The 20,356-nt window shown below is 37.7% G+C and overlaps 1 protein-coding gene across 2 annotated transcripts in view; it reads left to right on the forward strand.

The window, feature by feature from the left end:
- LOC104874614 (zinc finger protein 14) overlaps positions 1 to 10,130 on the forward strand; it is a 43,749-nt gene extending 33,619 nt beyond the window's left edge. Inside the window, exons 2-4 of one of the 2 annotated variants that reach the window (XM_033764438.1) lie at positions 5,696 to 5,822; positions 6,014 to 6,074; positions 7,875 to 10,130. In XM_033764438.1, coding sequence (XP_033620329.1) covers positions 5,696 to 5,822; positions 6,014 to 6,074; positions 7,875 to 9,363 — 1,677 coding nt within the window. In that variant the 3' untranslated portion in view covers positions 9,364 to 10,130. Of the gene's footprint in view, positions 1 to 5,036; positions 5,823 to 6,013; positions 6,075 to 7,463 lie in introns of those variants that run through there. The other variant, XM_033764437.1, reaches the window with a different exon arrangement.
- The last annotated feature ends 10,226 nt before the right edge of the window (positions 10,131 to 20,356 follow it).

Below are 20,356 nucleotides of genomic sequence, written 5' to 3' on the forward strand. Positions count from 1 at the left end.
TGGTATTTTAATTTTTTTGCAACATATACCATGATATTATATGCAAGTGAAGACAATTTTAATGTGCTCCATCTTAATCTCTGCCTATTACTTTATTCTTGTGTTTTGGATACCATTGATATTATTTTATAATTTTCTCTAAATTTTTTTGCAATAAATTGCATTATTAAATAATGTCTTTGATACTTTTAATAATTCTCTATTGTCTACATTAATAATGAGGAATGAAATTTATTAACTGGGGAGTTACTTTCATTTTTATTTTGCTGTTCTTTAATTTTCTGATAATGTGATCTTTTTTTCATATATATAGTTTTTAAATTCTTTTGAAAAACCCATTTCTCAGTCTCTGAAATATGTTGTATAGTATATATTCCTGTTCATACATTATGAAATCCTAATATTAAATCAAACTTTTCATTTGAAGCATTTGTCTTAAAAATTTGTGATTTAATCTCTAATTCTTAGGAATGTTTTAAATATGTTTCTGCTGTTGCATTATTGAATTTCATTTCATAGATATACATTAATTCAAACGGTAATTTGGGTTTTTTTAAAACTTTTAGTTATACATATTTACAGTACATTGTAATTACATTCATTGTGGTGAGTTGGTACATGTACATAACATGTCAATTTTTTTCTCCTTAGAAATTAAATTTTTGTTATTCTGAACATGTTCTATTGGAGTGAATATTTGTGATTTTGAGAAGACTGTGTACTAGGTAGTTATGTGATAAAGTGCTATGCAACATCCATTGAATCTCTGTGAAACATGATGTTAATTTTAACTGTTCCACTGTCTTCCTTCAGTTACTGATGGAGTTGTTTTGAAATCTTCAGACATGGTTGTGAATCCTAGATTTTTCTCTTTGCATTCATGTTTTGTCTCATGTAATTTGATACTCTGTTAAGTAGAATATATATTGAGGACTGTTGTTTTTAGAGAATCACCTGTTTTATCATTTGATCACTATAATCATTAATTACTTGAGGTATAAATTGCATAATATCAAATTAACTTCTGCAGATTTTGTTGAAGCACTGGTAGACTAGTGTGTCTTTTTTGCATAGCTTCCTGTGTAATATATCTTTTTCAGTGTCAACATAACAACCACTCCTGTCCAGGTGGGTGTAGCATTGGCAACACAACTCAGATATCTAGACACTAATCAGCTCTGTTATCTGTTCTGACAGTCTAACATGTTTTCCTGATGGCCAATTTAGAGTTTGACCACTGCTTACTGGGAGTCTGCATCTCCTGTTTGTAGTCTTGCTGCTTTACTTATTGGTATTTACTTACGTGTAAATAATGTTTCATCTTTTCATATAGGAATGCAGACAAACAGATATAAATTATTGTGTATATATTCTTAATGGTAACTTAGTGTTTAAATACTTTGCAGTACATTTTATTTTCAAAAATTGTTAGTGAGATTTAATAACAATGTAAATACAGGAAATTTGTGAGGGTTGAATCCCTACAGCACCCTTGAATTGTGAAAAACTGAATTTCAGATATGGCCAGAAAAATGCCTGTATATGCCTATTTTTATAGTTCAAACCCTAAATATGCAGTGTATCCTACAGTTATACAATTTAATTTAATAAAATACTGTATCAATAAATAAAGCTTTAGGAGGTTCAGGGTGTTTTGCCAGCATCTTAGGGAATCTTAGGGCTTTAAAAAGAATAAAACCAAGAACATTGGAGACAGCTACATGCAGTATAGCACCCTGGTATGATGTGCAAATGTTAGTGCAGCTGCAAGAGTTAGGTTACAGGGGAGCAGCCAGTCAGCAGTAAGGAGAGCTGAATTCTCTCAGATTGCTACTTGCAGAGTTCCACCATAAAAAGAATTGCAGAAGATATTTGTGTTTTCCACAGAACTGCAAGGGTTTCCATGAACAATTGTTAGTTAGGTTTTAAGGAAAAACCTGCAAATGAGTGAAGCTGTGAACTCCAAACTGACTTTATGGGGTTATACAGTATCCTAGGAATGTTCAGAAAGTTTCATCATTGGGCCTTGGGCAATGCATGAGAGTATCCAGGTGATTGAAACCCTACCTGACTCAAAATTCACTTGCCCCAATGATATATGAATCAAGTGCAAGGTATTTTCTCATCCATTCCACTGGTCATGTGGTTCAGGATTTTTCAGATTTCAGGAGTAATAGTACAGTGTTTTCTGTAGACAGTGACAAGAATTCAGTGGTCTGCATATTCTGGTAAACTCCAAAGTAAAGGAAATGAATATAGAGTGTATCAATTCTCCATTTTGCTTAAGTATACAGAACTTCCTTATTGTGTTTTTCCACACTTCCGTTTTTCTTCAGTGATTTTCTCAAGAAAGATTTGGTTCTTTTCTGTTTAGTGTTTCCTCTTGAGATAGATATATTGCAGTCATTGAAATCCCAGTCATTTTATGGCAGTCCTCCTGCATTGGCCTCCCAAGTGCTGGTATTACAGGTGGGCACCACTACAACTGGCTGAAGTTTTCATTTTGTGCCTAATGGCTTTGTGATATGCTTGGTTTTCAATGCATATAAAACACTTTTTTCATCTCTCCCCTCATTACCCTCCCATATCCCCTAGAATTATTTTTTTCTTTTTCTGCTACTGGAATTGAACTCAGGGCCTTGCATTTGTGAGTCAGGTGTGGCACCACAGAGCTAAATTCCCAGCCCAGAATTTCTTATATCTGAAAGCAAGGTGACCATTTGGTGACACTCAGCTATAAGATAAAATGTCACTGTTTCCCAAGAAGTTAAACTGTCATTATTTCTTACATAGAAAACTCCCAAAAACTCTTCCAGAAGACTTCTAGGCTTAATTGACATATTCAGTAGAGTAGCTGGATACAAGGTCAATAGTCAAAATTCAATAGCCTTCTTGTATACAAATAACAGACTCACTGACAGAGAAATTAAGGAAACAATTCCTTTCACAATGGCATCCAAAAAAATAAAATATTTGAGTCAATCTAACAAAGGAAAGCAAAAGACCTCTACACTGAAAACTACAGCACTCTTTAAAAGGAGATCAAAGAGAATATAAGAAAATGGAAAAACATCCCTTGCTCCTGGGTAGGAAGAACCAACATACTGAAAGTGGCCATACTTCCAAAATTGCTATACATATTCAGTGCAATCCCAATAGAAATCCCAACATTATATTTCACAGAATCAGAGAAAACAATCCAAACATCCATTTGGAGCTAGAAGAGACCTAGAATAGCAAAATCCATTCTAGAAAACAGAGACATGACAGGGGGTATCACAATTCCCACCTTAAAACTATACTACAAAGCTGCTGTGATAAAAACAGCATGATAGTGGCAAAGAAATAGACCCAAGAATCGGCGGAATAGATTAGAAGATGCAGAAACAACTCCAGACATTCTCAGCTACCTCATCTTTGACAAAGGAGGCAACCACCTTCAGTGGAGGAAAGATAGCCTTGTCAAAATGTGTTGGAAGAACTGGATCTCAACCTGCCAAAGATTAAAACTAGACCCCTATCTTTCACTATACACTAAACTAAAATCCAAGTGGATTAAAGATCTAAATATTAAAACAGAAACACTAAACCTCCTGGAAGATAAGTTAGGTAGAACTCTAGAAGACACTGGCATAGGAAAAGACTTTATGAACAAATCCTTAGTAGCACAAGAACTAGCACAAAGATTCAACAACTGTGATCTCATCTTAAAAAGCTTCTACACTGCAAGAGAAACCACAAAAGGAGCTAAGAGACAACCTAAAATGTGGGAAAAATGTTTTACCAGCTGTTCCTCAGATAGGGGTCTATTATCTAGAATATATAAAAAACTCAAAAAGCAATCAGACCCCCAAATATAAAGACCCAATTAAAAAATGGGCATCTGAAATGAACAGACATTTCTTAAATAAGTAAAAGCAGCAAATGAATATATTTTTAAAATATTCAGTATAATTGGTCATTCAAGAGATACAGATGAGAATAACCCCACCCCAGAAAGAATGTCTGCTATCATAAAATCAACCAATAACAAATGCTTGCAGGGCTGTGCAGAGAAAGGAACTCTTCTCCATCATTTGGTAGGAGTGCAGACTGCTGCAACCACTACAGAGATCAATATGGAGGTACCTCAAAACACTAGGATTAGAGGTCCCATTTGACCCAGCTATCCCTCTGCTGCATACCTTTCCAACAGAGTTAAAACACCACAGTGATATATGCTCACCCATGTTTATAGCAGCACAACTTGTAATAGCTGAAACTTGGAAACAGCCCAGTTGCTCATCAAGTGGAGACTGGTTATAGAAAATGTGGTTTGTCTATAAAATGGAGTATTACTCAGCCATAAAAAATGCAAAACTAGAAATACGTATAGCTGAATGGATGCACATTGAGGCCATACACTTTAGTGAAATAAATAGGGCACACGTGTAAATACCAAATAGTTTCTCTGGTGTGAAAAACTAAGTGAGTGTAAATAAGGTTCAAATTGTATAATTGATAATGTGAAATAGGAAGAAAAGGGCTATAGGAGTAGGGGCAGTGGGAAGTGTAGGGGAAAGGGAAAATAGCTGGGTGTGGTGGTGCATGCCTATAATACCAGCACTCAGGAGGCTGAGGCAGGAGGGTCGCTGTGAATTTGAGACCAGCCTGGGCTACATAGTGAGTTCCAGGTCAGTCTCAACTACATAGTGAGACCCTGTCTCAAAAAACAAACAAAAAAAAGGGAAAAAAATATGAGAAAAGGAAAAAAGGCTTTGTAGATAGGGAAAGGTAGAGGGGGTGAATGGAGCATGGGAATGGGGAAAAAATAAGAACCAAGATACATCATGTAAAGGTACAAAATCCCAATGATGAATGTAACTAAAAAATACCAGTAAACTTAATGAAAATGCCACCCTTTCCCTCTTTTCAAGTCCAAAGACTTGTTCTTATAAAACTTTTTCTATTCATATTTTAATTATTATTCATAAACCTTATTTGACATTCAGTTATCCTTTTTTTTTTTTTTTTTTTTTTTTTTTTGGTACCGGGGATCAAACTCAGGTCCTTATGCTTGCAAGGCAGGCAGCATCAATTATGCTTTTTAATGAAACCAAATTCAAGCTTCAAAATGCTGCCTAAGTACAATCAATTGAAGGACTCAATGCCATGAAAATAAGATTTGAAACGAGCTATTATTATCTATGTTGTAGCAAAATCATTCATTAGATATTTGTCTGCCCCAGTATTTAGTGAATGGTGATCTCCTAGGCTCCCTCTATAAGCTCTGCTTTAGAAACAATGCACAGTTGCCCTTCCAGTGACCCAGCGGAAGAACCAGTGCTCCTCTTCTTCTTTAGCAGTGTCAATCTAGCATCAGAATTGCTGTCTGAAAAAATGTGCATACACATGGATTTAATGACAAAGACATGGAGTTAATATTTTAAGGATTCAGCCCCATTCTTTGCTTTTGCTTTGTTTTGTTTTTGAGACAGGGTCTCACTATGCAGTTCAGGATGGCCTTGAAGTCACTTCATAGCCCACACTAGTCTTGGACTCATGACATTCCTCCTGCCTTAGCCTCCAGAGTGCTGGGATTACATACATGTACCACCACACCTGGCTCTCAGTTCAGCTTTTTATGAGAGGAGTTGAGATATCCCAGGCTGTGACTCTCAACTTTTCTTCAAGAAATATATGTGTGATCATTTAGGAAGCAGTGACCTTTGAGGATGTGGCTGTGAACTTCACCATGGAAGAGTGGGCTTTGCTGAATGTATCTCAAAAGAAGCTCTACAGAGATGTGATGGGGGAAACCTTTAGGAATATAGCTGCTATAGGTAAGGATGACACCACTTTCTCATTTATACAATCAGAACATTGTTGTTCTTCAGTGAAGTTTCATTAAATAGAATGTGAAAGTGTTTTGAAGAATGTCTCAGACCTTGTTACATTATACTATGAATCTAACTGGGAATGTATTTATTTTATGTAAACAGTGTCTCCTTATATTTCTGTGTCTGTAATTTAGGAAGAGCCAGGGATAAGCAGGAAGTTGAAGAAGAGTACAAAAATAACTGGAGAAATCTAAGGTAATTTGCACTCAAAAGGAAAAGGAATGTTCCTCACGAGTCAGTGTGTGAACAGAAATATCACAACCAGGGAAACATGGCCATGTTCACATTTATTTAATCTCACAAATACTCTCCAAAGATGTATATAGTTTTAGTATATATACTCTGACTACTGAATACGGAAATATTCTAGTATAAGAAACTGAGTTAGTACTGATATACAAGTTGCACTCTCTGACATATTTAAAAAGTCCTTTCATAAACATCTTCATGAAAATTATGAAAGTACATTCAGATATTGTATACAGGTGTATATGAAAAGAAATGAATTTTGAATTTTGACAGAAACCCATCTTCAGGATATCTGTGTATACACATTAATATGAGACATTCAGTATCTAAAAAATTGCTAACCTTGAAACTGTATTCAAAGTTCAAATGAATGCTAGTGTTGTAACAACAAGTGTTTTCAAGCTAACCTCCAGAAAATTGAGTCTGTTTGTGTTTTAAAATTCTTAGAAGGCACCCTCCATCATTTGTGGGAATGTTAAGTATAGTCACTATAAAATCAGAACACAGACACCTCAAAAGGTAAAAATAGAAGTTCCACTTGATCCAAGAACACTTCTCCTGGGTATGGTCCCAAAAGAGTTTAAAAATTATCATATTATACTGACATACGCACTCAGATACTCAAAATGGGACAATTTATATCATTTAAGCCCTGGAATCAGCCTAGACATCCGTCATTGGATACATGGATAATGACATTTTTTGATGGTTTAGTGATGGTGCTTTCCCCAGCGCTCTGGGAAACAGATTCAGCAGGATGACATGTTGAGCTCACCCTGAGCAATTTAATCATCAGTGAGAGTCTCTCAAAATAAATTAGCTGGAGATGTGATTCAGTGCTAAGACCTGTATTTAATTCCCAGCACTGAAAAGAAAAGAAAAAAAAATGTGTTATATGACATGGGTCTTCATCCTATAGTGTTAAGTGAAATAAGTCAGACACAGAATGTGAAATGTTACTTGCTTGCTTTTATGTGAAAGGCCAAAACTATAAATTAGTAAAATAATGGAGATGCAATTTAAAAAGGGAAGCCTGACTTTTTGGAGATGGTAAATACAAATGGGGTAAGGTGAGAAGGGTAAGAAAAAGGTAGCTATACATACATACCAGTTGCCCAAAGTGAAACTAAGCCTTCAGTACTGCAAAATATACCAATTTTAAAATTCCCAAATGAAAACCACTCTTTGGAATGGCCATTTGAAGATATCTCCAGGGCATTCAATTCCTTCATTCATTATAAGACTTTCTTAGGAGGCATCAAACCAGAACTTGTAAATCATTAATATGGAGACCCATTTATTGCAACTGTTTTTTCTTTTTGTTTTTCTTTACAGAGATGAAGAGATAGAGAAATGCTTTCAAAATAGAGGTTGGAATCAATATAAAGAAATATTCCTTTGGACTCCAGATGCTAATGTGGACATGAAACAAGCTACTTTAAAGCCAGCTGAAAGCATTGATTGCAGAAAGCCCCTGATTGAGCACTTGTCACTAAATGTGCCCATCATAGATCACACTGCACTGAAAATGTATGAGTACTTGGGATTGGAAGAGAAGCTATACAAATGTGATGAGCATGGAAGAACCTGTGATGATTTCCAGTCCTTTCAGAGGGATGCAAGGACAAAGACTGGAGAAAAACCCTGTGGATATGATCAATGTGGGAAATCGTGCTGTGATCTTAGCAAAAGAACTCAGCTTAGAGAGAAGACCTCTGTGTATAAGAAAACTTTGAAAGCCTCTAGCACACGTCATGATGTTCCGATCCATGAAAGAAATCACAATGGGAGGAAACCCTACATATGTAGGCAATGTGGGAAAGCTTTCAGTAGGCGTCAACATTGTAAACAACATGAAAGAATTCACACTGGGGAGAAACCCTATGTATGTAAGCAATGTGGGAAAGCTTTTAGTACCCAAGGTTATTGTAAAATACATGAAAGAAATCACACAGGGGAGAAACCCTATATATGTAAACAATGTGGGAAAGCTTTTAGTACACAAGATTATTGTAAAAAACATGAAAGGAATCACATAGGAGAGAAACCCTATGTATGTGAGCAGTGTGGTAAAGCTTTTAGTACACATCGTGAGTGTCAAAAACATGAAAGAACTCACACTGGGGAGAAACCCTATGTATGTAAACAATGTGGGAAAGCTTTTAGTACACAAGATTATTGTAAAATACATGAAAGAATTCACACTGGGGAGAAACCCTATGTATGTAAACAATGTGGGAAAACTTTTAGTACACAATGTCATTGTAAAAAACATGAAAGAAATCACACTGGGGAGAAACCTTATGTATGTAAGCAATGTGGTAAAGCTTTTAGTACACAAGGTTATTGTAAAATACATGAAAGAATTCACACAGGGGAGAAACCCTATGTATGTAAGCAATGTGGGAAAGCTTTTAGTACACAAGGTTATTGTAAAATACATGAAAGAAATCACACAGGGGAGAAACCCTATGTATGTAAGCAATGTGGGAAAGCTTTCAGTCAGCGTGAGCATTGTAAACAACATGAAAGATACCACACTGGGGAAAAACCTTATGCATGTAAGCAATGTGGGAAGGCTTTCAGCAGACATAGTCATTGTCAAATACATGAAAAAACTCACACTGTGGATAAACCCTATGTATGTAAGCTGTGTGGGAAAGCCTTTATTATACAGCGTTATTATAAAATACATGAAAGAACTCATACTGGGGAGAAACCCTATGTATGTAAGCAATGCGGAAAAGCTTTTAGTACACAAGATTATTGTAAAAAACATGAAAAAATTCACACAGGAGAGAAACCCTATGTATGCAAGCAATGTGGGAAAGCATTTAGCACACAATGTTGTTGTAAAAAACATGAAAGAACTCACACTGGAGAGAAACCCTATGTATGCAAGCAATGTGGGAAAGCTTTTAGTAAACAAGATTATTGTAAAATACATGAAAGGCATCACACTGAGGAGAAACCCTATGTATGTAAACAATGTGGGAAAGGTTTCAGTCACCGTGAACATTGTAAGCAACATGAAAGATATCACCCTGGGGAAAAACCTTATGTATGCAAGCAATGTGGGAAGGCTTTCAGCAGACACAGTTATTGTCAAATACATGAAAGAACTCACACTGGGGGAAAATCTTATGTATGTAAGCAGTGTGGAAAAGCTTTTACTACACAAGGTTATTGTAAAATACATGAGAGAAATCACAAGGGAGAAACCCTATGTATATAGACAATGTGGAAAAGCTTTCTGCATTCCTGGTGTTGCCAAAGATGTAAAAATTTAAAATAGGGAGAAACCATATGTATATAAGCATTGTAGGAATGCTTTCAGTAGACACATGTATTATCAAATACATGAAACAAGTCTCACTGGGGAGAAACTATATAAGCCTTTTTTGAAAATCCCATGAAAATTTCTTGTGTAGTAGAGACCTGTAGGAATAATTAATACAAAAAGCTTGATATCAATATTTCTCCATAAAATTTCCAGAAAATACAATCCCAGATAGCCTAAAGTAAATGCATTGTTTTTCAGTAAACCACTTAAATATCTGATTGTGTACCTACAGTGTTTAATATAAAAATACTGAGTTGATGTAATTAGGTTTTTTTGTTTTTGCTTTTGTTTTTTTTAGTTTGAGCTTAATACATTACCTTTTAACTAAGGATGGAGAATTGAAATGTATTTTTTTGCTTTCAAGTAGTGTTAGTATTTATGTAGTTTTTATTTAATATTTACAATTGGGAGGTCTAGGCCACTAAAAAACTAAAAAACTTAATTTTATCAATTGCTATTTGTAATTAGGATTATGCCACTACCTTTGTTATATATTTTTTGATGTATGCTCTGTATTCTGTGTAACAAAAGATATTTTTAAATTTTATACCATATTTTATATTATGACATAATTTCAGAGACTTCTGAACATGTTTTTTTACAGTTGATTTTCACTCAACTTATAGTTAGCACATTGTTCCTCATTCTATGACAAGATACCTGCTTATAGCCCAACATTGTATATTATATTGTGTATATAATTTTGCATATTTTTCTTTGGTATTAGAGTAATATTATCATTTACATAAAATATTTTTTTACCATCAAAATTTTTTGTTTATATTGCGATGAGTTTTAATTGGTGGTAGTTTTTTACCATATGTAGCAAAAACAACCCAAACTGCCATGAGTTTGCCACAGACTAGGAAGACTGAAAGTTGTCCCCAAAAGTATATCATGAGTTATAGTAATTGCTCAAAAATTATAAATGATGGTATATTTCATCAGTAACAACACTTTCAAAGGAATTTTTGTCAGGAGTGGAGTTGTTTTGGGGAAAATTATTCCTATTACATGTAATGAAACAAATGCCTTTATTCCTGGATGCTGTGATGCCATTCTGTCTTTAGTAATCATATTTTTTGAAACAGGGTCTCACTGTATAATTCAGACTGGCCTCAAACTCACTACATAGTCCAAGCTGGCCTCTCACTCATGATGATCCTCCTGCCTCAGCTTCCCATGTGCTGGGATTACAGGCATGTGCCACCATGTCTTTCCATCATGATTATTTTGCCTATTAAACTGAAATAATAGCATAAAGGAAAACCTAACTTATGAGAGGTATCAGTTTTGTAGAAAGTGGAATTTACTAAATCATAATTCCAATTGTTTTCCCCAATTTTAGAGGTGAATTTATACAGTGCCATTTTTCATTATTCATAAGGACCACTATCTGATATTTGGGGGGTGGGATGATTCCAGGGATCAAACTCAGGACCTTCCTCTTGGGAGGCAGGTGGCAGAAGCACTGAGCTAAATTCCTGGCCCACTATCTGATGTTTGATGTATGTGAAAAGTGCCTTTAAACACATAGACCAGCCCCATGTGTGTACATGTGTCCCAGTCCGTCCCCTGTATTTTAAAATATCTTGTTTGTTTTTGGTACCAGGGATCAAACCCAGGACAATATGAGGCAGGTGGCACCACTGGGCTAAATCCCATCCTTAAGTATCTTTTTTAACATTGAAATACTTTATAAAATGTTTTATATTGTGCTCTTAACTGCTCAGTTTCTAAATGAGTTACATCATTACAAACTCATGGCATCATAAAAATAAATGAGCAATTCTTTTTTTTTTCTTTTTTTTTTTTTTTGGTTTTTTGAGACAGGGTCTCACTATGTAGTTGAGACTGACCTGGAACTCACTGTGTAGCCCATGCTGCTCTCAAACTCACAGCCTCCTGAGTTCTGGGATTATAGGCATGTGCCACCACGCCCAGTTAGCAATTCATTTTTAAATGCCCATAATGCAGTGAACATTATAGCTTGCCCTAATCTTAATTATGCTTAGACACAAATTACTCACCAGTTGTGTAATATTTTGAAGTATCTGATATGATTAATGGAATATAATATACTGCAGAGTACAATGAGTTTTCATACACTACAACATATGCCCAGCTTCCCTGCAGCAAATTTCTGCTTCTTACCATCACCAGGAAGATATGAAGTACATGTTGTTCTTCCAGATTGTGATGGAGTATTAAAACTACAAGATGTTTTATCCTGAGCACATTTAGTTTCCCTTTATTTTACCATAAAAAAGAAATCTTGCTGGGCCTGGTGATGTATGTCTATAATGCCGATAACTCAGGAGGCATACATGAGAAGAAAACAAGATTGGGGCCAGCCTATTCAATTTAGTGAGATACTGTCTCAAAATATATGTTAAAACTTCTGCAGGTATAGCTCAGTAATTTGGGACTCCTAGGTGCACTCCCCAGAATCAAAATTATTTTAATACAAACCACACACATCAGTGTTTGTCCTTTTCCCACTTAACATATAAAAGTCTAATGCAATGGTGCATTCCTTTAGTCTCAGCATCAGAAGAGGCTATGACAACCCAGCTGTCTGGTGGTTTGGGAGCATCTTAGGTACATTTCTTAGCAAACTGAAAGAGTTCTCTATATCTGCATTTCAAATTCAAGGAAAAAATTGGTTAATATTAACCTAGGATGCTCCAAAAAATCACTATTGCAAATCATGGTTCTTTGGTCAGAAAATAGTCTTTTCATAGTAATATTTGTATAGCAGCCATCCATATATATGCCTGCATCATAGATTAAAATGTAAACAGTGAAACATGAAAAAGACAATCATTCCTTGGTCTGAACATAGAGACATGAAAAAATTAGTTTTCTCAATGCTGTTCCTGTTTTGGTAGAAAATAAGGTGAAATGGCACAACAAGCAATTATATAAAATTTTAAAACTGCACAGACAGAAGCAAACAACTGAGTGAAGAAATATCCTACCAAATTGAAAATTTTTCTATCTTCTCGTCAGTATTAATACCTGGAAAAAACATGCAGATGAAATGAATACACATTTCTCAGTACAAATTGCCAATAAAATATCTGGAAAAAATGTTCAGCATTTTTGCCCAATAAAGAAATGCATATTGAAATAACATCTTTATTCCAGAAAGAGAACATATCACTAAGAACTAAAAAAAGAAAAAAAAATGAGGCTGCAAGGGAAAAAGGAACCATTTACCATCATTGGTAGAAATGTAAAATAGTTCAACCACTAGGAAAGTATTTTAAAAACTAAAAATACTAATTCTGTTCAATATAGTGATTCCTCTTGTGACTTCCCAAAAGAGCTAAAAGTACCATATTTTAGTGATCCCTGCATATTCCTGTTTGCAGCAGCAATACTCAATTTTTCTGTTGGGCAGCAGCAGTAAGCCCTGTTCTGTCATCCACCAGATATCAAGGTCAAACATGTTCTCGTAAGTGTACTCTATTCTCTATTTCATAAATTATATGTGGTATTTTATACTTTTGTTATAAAACAAGCTCTATGTTAGATTACTTTCCCTGACTATAGGTCAATATAAGCATATTTAGCATGTAACTATAGCAGGGAGCAGGAGCATAGCTATAATGTTTATTACATTCAGTGTATTACATGCATATTCAATGTATTTTATTTCAGCTTTTCCTTTTTTTTTTTTTAAACCAGGGATGAAACTACTCAGGATCCCACACTTGCCAGGTAGGCACTGTGCTGCTAAACTAAATCCCTGCCCATTTCAACTATTTGAACCAAATATTCCACTTTGTATCTTGAGGAACACTTGTAACCACTTCTATTTTTTGATGTATTCTCTCCAGGGTTCAATGCTATTAGTGTACTACAGTGGAACATATGTATATACATGTATATAAGAGTTCCTTTTGCTACTTTTCTCATGTTATTAAGGATTTTTTAGATTTACTTGTATAATCAGAGGCTAAATACTTCAACAATGGGTGCTAAGGGCTTAAACCTGGAGAAACACTGACAGCTCAAATGAAGCTAGAAGCTTAAGAATATAAACCAATAAGTCAACTTCAGCCCAAGGGGGAGGCTTTGAAGACCTATAAGGAACTACTATTAAAGGTCTGTGTCCAAAGGCTGAACACTGTAGTCAGATGTTCTTGGGTGAAGAAAACCAGAAATCACACCTGTTTAAGATAATTCAATATACAGAAGCTTGTCCCTTCCACTTTTTTTTTAATTTCACTGCCCAGTACTCTTGGGTGACACTGAAGCCAGACTGACCAGACTCTCCTTCATGTGGTCCACCACATGAAGGTCTACCTGGTTATGGCTGGGCTGACCTCATTATCCCACAATGGGTTGGTTGAGGTCCACCTGACCAGCTGCCAGCTGGACTGACTGACCAGATGCTCCCTTGCCAGGTCCAGTCTGCAGCCCAATTGATGGACTGGGCCCACCCTCATCATGTTTTTCAAGGTCTGTCTGGTCAGTTCTTGGCTGGATTGATTGACTGGGTTCTCCTGCATTGGGTCTGTTGAGGTCCACCCTGTCAGTCTGTGGTCTGATTGACCAGGCCCTCCTTCACTCTGTCCACTGAGGTCCACTCTATCATTCTGCAGCTGAACTGACAGACTGAGTTCTCCCTTTCCAGGCTCACTGAGATCAACTGAGGTCAGTCCACAGTTGTACTGGCTCTCACTCTCTGGGTCCAGCGAGTTCAACCTGGGCCAACTTGTGGCCATACTGAGTGGGCTTTCCTTCCCTCAGTCTGACAAGGTCAACCTGGACACTCTGCAACCAGACCAGGCTCTCCTTTGGGGGTTCTTCCAAGGTCCAGCAGATCAGTCCATGGCCAGGCTGACTGGGCTTTCCCTTGCCAGGTCTACCTAGGTTGACCCAGGTCAGTCCCTAGCTAGACTGGGTCTGATGAGGTTGAACTAGATCAGTCTTCAGCCAGACTGACTAGGCTCTCCCTTGCCAGGTCCACTAAGGTCCACCTGGACAGTCTGGGGTTGGACTTTCTGGGCTGTCCTTTCCTGGGTCTACAAATGTCCAGCCAAATTAGCCATTTCTAAGGAAGGCTATTACTTCCCTACAGTTGCTATAGGTCCATATTTTGGCAAAGGCCATTTTCTGTGTTCCTGGGAAGCTTGGCTCAACCTCACCACTGCCATCACAAACTCCACCCCACCACCCCACAAATAGAACAGATACCTGATATCCTGGTTGATCACAGCTGAGGTGGATATTTAATGCCTCTGTCTTTAAAAATCAATCACATATTTCTTTTGGTTTCTCTTTCTCTGTCTCAATCTCTAAAAACTATTTCTTATCTTAATCTTGTTTTGGTGGTAGACATACAGGGAATTGTAGACCATGCCTTTACAATGAACTACGTTCCCAGGCCTTTATTTAATTTTTATTTTGAGACAGAGTCTCACCAGGTCACTGAATGAACCCAGTTGGGCTCAAACTCCTGATCCTCCTGGCTCAGCTTCCCAGAGTGCTGAAATTACACGTTCGCTCTGCCATACCTGAGTACTTATATTTTGTGCTCTTAATACTGCGATTTCTACCTAGGAACTAAGCCAAATTAAAGCAAAATTAGAAACTAAGACCAAAGGACATATACAGATATTTTCAAGCAAGACTGACTGGGCTCTACCTCTGCCAGGTCCACCAAGGTACTCCTTGGATGAATTGACTGGTCTCTCCCTTGCCAGATCCACTGAGGTCAACCCCAGCAGTCAGACTGACTGGTCTCCCTCGCTGGGTCTGCCGAGGTCGACCTGAGCCAGTCTGCACCTAGACTTACCAGGCTCTCCCTCATCAGGTCCACCTATTATTTAGTTTACAAAGTCTAAAAATGAACAGCAGAAATAAGTTCCTTTATGAACAACAATAAAAATGCAAATATCATTCTACAAAAAAAAAATCACTTCAATGTCACACCTAAGGCAGTCCTCACACATGACAATAGCATGTTCCATACCTATGTTATTGCTTACACAAAGAGCACATGTGTTTTACCTTTTTGGCCTTTCTTAACATTTCTCTGCTCTTCCTGTTTTAGTAGGAGACTCTTATTAGTTAACAGGAACATAAAATATCAAAATAAAATATTAAATTATTAATACGTATTGCATGTTTGGAATAAACATTGTTTTCAACATGCTGTGTATGTATTTACAAATCCTAAAAGATAATATCAGAAATAAAAACCTATGTGACCTACAATGTAAACACAAACAAAAGTCTACCACAGAAATAATCTTTGTTTCAACTGTCACACCCAAGGCAGTCCTCACCATGACAACTGCATGTACCATGCACATGTCTCATGCTGACAGCACATGTGCTTAGCTTTACTTTCCTGTGTGGCAAGCCATTTCTTGTCACCTATCTTCCTACTATGTTGTATAATGTATAACTAGTAGGGCAATAACATATCAAAATAAAATATCAATATACAATGAGTGCTTAAAATAGACATCAACATTTTCACACCAGCTGTTTACTTGCTTAGAAAACCTAAAAGATAACATCAGAAATAAAAACCTGTGTGAACTACAATGAAAATACCAATAGAATTCTACAACACAGACAATCTTGGCTTCAAATGTCACACCCAAGACAATCTTCACATATAAAAATTGCAATTTCCACCCAAAAATAACACTTACACTGATAACACATATATTATGTTCTCCTGTCCCTTCTTGTAGGACACAGTTGATATCTTTTTGGTTTTCCTGTTGTCAGAGTAGGTCTTTGGTATGCTGCAGCTACCTGTTCATCTGTCAGCTCACTAGTGTGCTCCACATTTTTTTTTGCATAGTTTCCTAAGCAGAAACATTTTGTTTTTCCTCTGCTATAAATGGTCTCTTTTGAGTTCCAGTTCCAATCTTCTAAGAAAATTTCTCTAGTATTTTCACTTGTTATCTTCTTTGTAAACTGTCAAACTATGCCACACATGTGGTAGGATCAAGTAAAACACAACCATTGGGCAATGCTTTGGGTTTTGAGTGATATCATAGTTGCTGAAACATCAACATCTACTCCACCTTTTGTTTTGTTTGGAGAAAGTTTCCATCTCAGGCCTTTGTTTTGTTAAGGTTTCCCTATCAATATTTCCATCATGGTGCATTGTTCATTGCTAGTTTGTTAAGAGCATCTGTCCTTTTCATTGCCCATCAACATTGGCACAAAAGACTTTTGCTCCATCCTGGATAACAGAACCAATCTGAGAATATTGCCATTCCAAGACACTAATCCTCAACAACTGCTCATCTGTAAAGATTCCTGTGTTACTTGCTGGACAGAGGGATCCAACACAACGTTATAGAACAGGGAACAAGCAATCCCAAGTCACACGGACCCATCAACATTCATTTCCTCACATCATACATCAAGGAAAAACTCATGGCCACAGGACTGGCTCAGTTCCCTCTTCATTGCTTCCCTGGAAGTCTGCCCACACAGCTCAGCCATGACAACCTTCAGGGACCACACCTTCACTTCCCAAAGTCCGTGTAAATCTCCTGCCCAGTACTACAATGGAGGCACACATCTGCACTTACCTGGATCAAGGTGATGTTCACCAGAAGGGCCTCTCCTGGCTGAGAGTTCTGGACCCCTCACTGGGAGACACCCAAGAGAATCTATGCCTTACTTGTCTCCTTGTCTTTTATCTACCTGCACAAACTCTATGTCATCCTAAAACTCAAAGTCCAATGTCACTACCAAGTTCCTCCTAAGTGCCCACAGACTAGCCACACAACAGTAAAGAGATACTGTTCAGGAGACATCTGCCTACTCCAATTCCTATGTCAAGGACCCACCTATGACAATGACCTCGTCTTTCTCATTCTTCCACTGTGACTGGTATGACATGCACAAGATCTGACATCAGGGAAACAGGAGCACAGGATGCTCCCTCAGGATAGCAGGAAGACACTGAACACCACACTTGCCAAAGAAAGGGAGAAACCATCAATAATAAAAGCTATACTGAAAAAAATGCTTGAGGTTGAAGGTGTCAACAGCTCTGAACCATACACAAGGCAAGACCTTGTGGATGTGTGCCAAGGAAACATGAGTCCATCTCATTATGCATACACACCTGACATCCACCTGGATTCAGAAGATCACATGGTGCTCAACAAGGTGCCATCACTCTGATTCTTACCTGAAATTTACATGAAGTTATGGCCACAGCCTTCAAGACATCCCTGACCTCTCTTGAAGGGAACACGTAGAACACATGGAAAAGATGGTTTCAGTGTAGGACTGATAAGTGTTTCAGTGACTGTAAAATCCATCAAAGATGATGGAAACCTGGACACTGGGATATTTGCCAGGGAAACAACCCTGTCCTTAATCAAACTATTCCTTAGTGGAAACCTGCAAATTATCCTATGCTTACAACTCCCCAAAAAGTGTCATAGCAAGCATAATAACTTGGACAGAATCAGTCCCCACTACCAGTGCTCACTATTTTGGCATCCATTTAACCTTACCTAGGCCAAGTGTTCCCTCACTGGCAGTATCCTTGCAGTATCACCCTTTCTAACCTGAGACCTACAAATCAAGGAGGGTGATTGGAATGCAGAGGTACTGTCATTTACCCATGCAAGTGGAGGTGGTGAGCCTTGTTGATATGAGACCAAATCCACATTTTTGTGAATGTAGGGACCCACATTGAGTGGCTCACTCTGACATGAGGAGCTCTGTGAAAAGCACTCAAGAGAACAAAGATTTGATCCACATCTCCTTGCACCAGCATATATGAGAATTGCTGAGGCCACCAATGTTTGTATGTGGAGCCTATTTACTTTAAGACCCAGGGCTGTGTGGAATTCCAAGCACAAAACTTGGTAGGAGAACTCTTTCTCCCTTAAATGAAAACCTGCAGAAGATCCAAGACTCAATATCCTTAGTATTAACAAGAATCCCTGCCTCTTTGTCAAGTGAGGTTAGCATGATGGGCCAACCCTCCTACAGAATACTGGAATGCTTACTCAAGACCACTGGGAAAAAACTTGCTTTACCTTTGTGGGCACATATGTCCCATGAAAACACTGAAAAAAAAAAAAAAGCAAGGTGCCCAAATGCATGTCTCCAATGTACATCTGCAAAGATGGCTGAAACTGACAACATGTCACAAGACCAGACAATCAGCCACACTCTTAGCAGGATGTCTGGTGAATAAATATGCCAACAACTGCCAAGGCAGAGGCTCTATTTTCAATCTCAGTAAGAAGCATCAGGCCCCAGGTACAGGTTATGTCTACTATTTGCAATCTTGCCCCAAAAAACTTTTGTTCATCTTGCATGTACCTGAAGGGAAGGTGAAGAGCACAGTAGTAAAACCACATAATTCAGGATTTACTTTTCTCTGTAAGAATACCTAGTCTTTCCACTGGCATAAAAGGCTCCACCTGGATATCAGAATGAATTCAAGAGGAAGATTATCACCCCCAGACACTATTCCTCCTAAACTGGTCAACTGTAAAGATTTCTTTATTGCCTCCTTAGTAGGCTGTCCTTGCAATATCATTGGACCAGGGAACAAGAAATACAAGGACATATTCATCTTCCCACATCAAACAATGGAGTCAAACTCATGGTCACTGGATTGGCTCAGTCCCATATTTATTACTTTCTTGAGCACTTGCACCCAAAGTACAAGAATCCACAGGGTCTCCACTATCACTTGCCAAAGTCCATGAGCACCTCTGCCTTGTGCCGGGAGAGTGTTCAATACCTTCACTAACCCAAATCCTGGAGATGTTCAACGGATTGGCATCTCATGGATAAATCAGTTTTGGACACTTTACAGGAAAAGAATCCGCAGTGAAGCTATCTATTAAAATTCCCATCTACATGTCTGCCTGAACAGTCTTCTATGTCCTCCTATTATTCAGGGTCCATCTCCTACCAGACTCCTCCTAATTACTGCAGACTAGTTGAGCAGTAGTAAATTGGTATCTGGTTTATGAACTTAAAATTGTTTCCATGATTCTGGTCACAGAATTAATTCCACAATTCTGATTGCAACTGAATTTCAAGCACATTCTAATTGCTAATCTCCTAATTGTACATACCCAAAGGCTGCTGTACTTAATCAATGCCTAGGCAGGATCTCAGCAAGCACCATTACTAGGACAGAATCATGTCTTCAATGCTTAGCAGTTCAGTATCCACTTGACCTTGCTCATGCCCAATATCACGTCATAGCCACTGGTATGGCAGAGGATATTTCCTTCTTTGAGCTGGGCACCAGAAAATCAAGGCATAAACTGGGCAGCCCGAAGGCCTGCTTAGTCATTTCTTGAAGCACATGGAGGTCATGGTACCTCATTGGTGACCTGGGCCCAAGCTCACACTTAACAGAATATCTGTAAGGATTGACCTCAGTATGTTGTGTGGCTCATTCTGATATTGAGAGCAATGTGATAAAGACATCAGGAAATACTGACTTAGTTCAAAATCCTTGCTCTACCACATATGAGAATTACAGATATTGCCGAGCTGTTTACTGAGTTCACTCAGTTCATGACCTGGTTCCTTGAGGAGCTTCCAGGGGGAATACCTAATAAGAGAATTCTTTCTTGCTTAATCAGAAACCTGTAGAAGTTCCAAGGATCAATATCTGTAGTAGAGGGGCCAGGGATTTAGCTCAGTGGTTTTGCCACCTGCCTCACAAGTGCAAGGACTGGAGTTTGATCCACCGTACCCCCCAAAAAAAAAAATCTGCAGTAGAATCCTTGGAATCCTTGGAATCCTTGTGTCTCCATCTATGGAAGCAAACATGAAAACATTATTGGTCAGCCATTTGAAATAGCCTTTTTTTTTCCTTTTTTAACCTTCACTGACACATCTCAAACAG

Source organism: Fukomys damarensis, unplaced genomic scaffold (genome assembly GCF_012274545.1).
Source record: "Fukomys damarensis isolate Sample0158 unplaced genomic scaffold, DMR_v1.0_HiC HiC_scaffold_16, whole genome shotgun sequence".
Classification (NCBI taxonomy): Eukaryota; Metazoa; Chordata; class Mammalia; order Rodentia; family Bathyergidae; genus Fukomys; species Fukomys damarensis.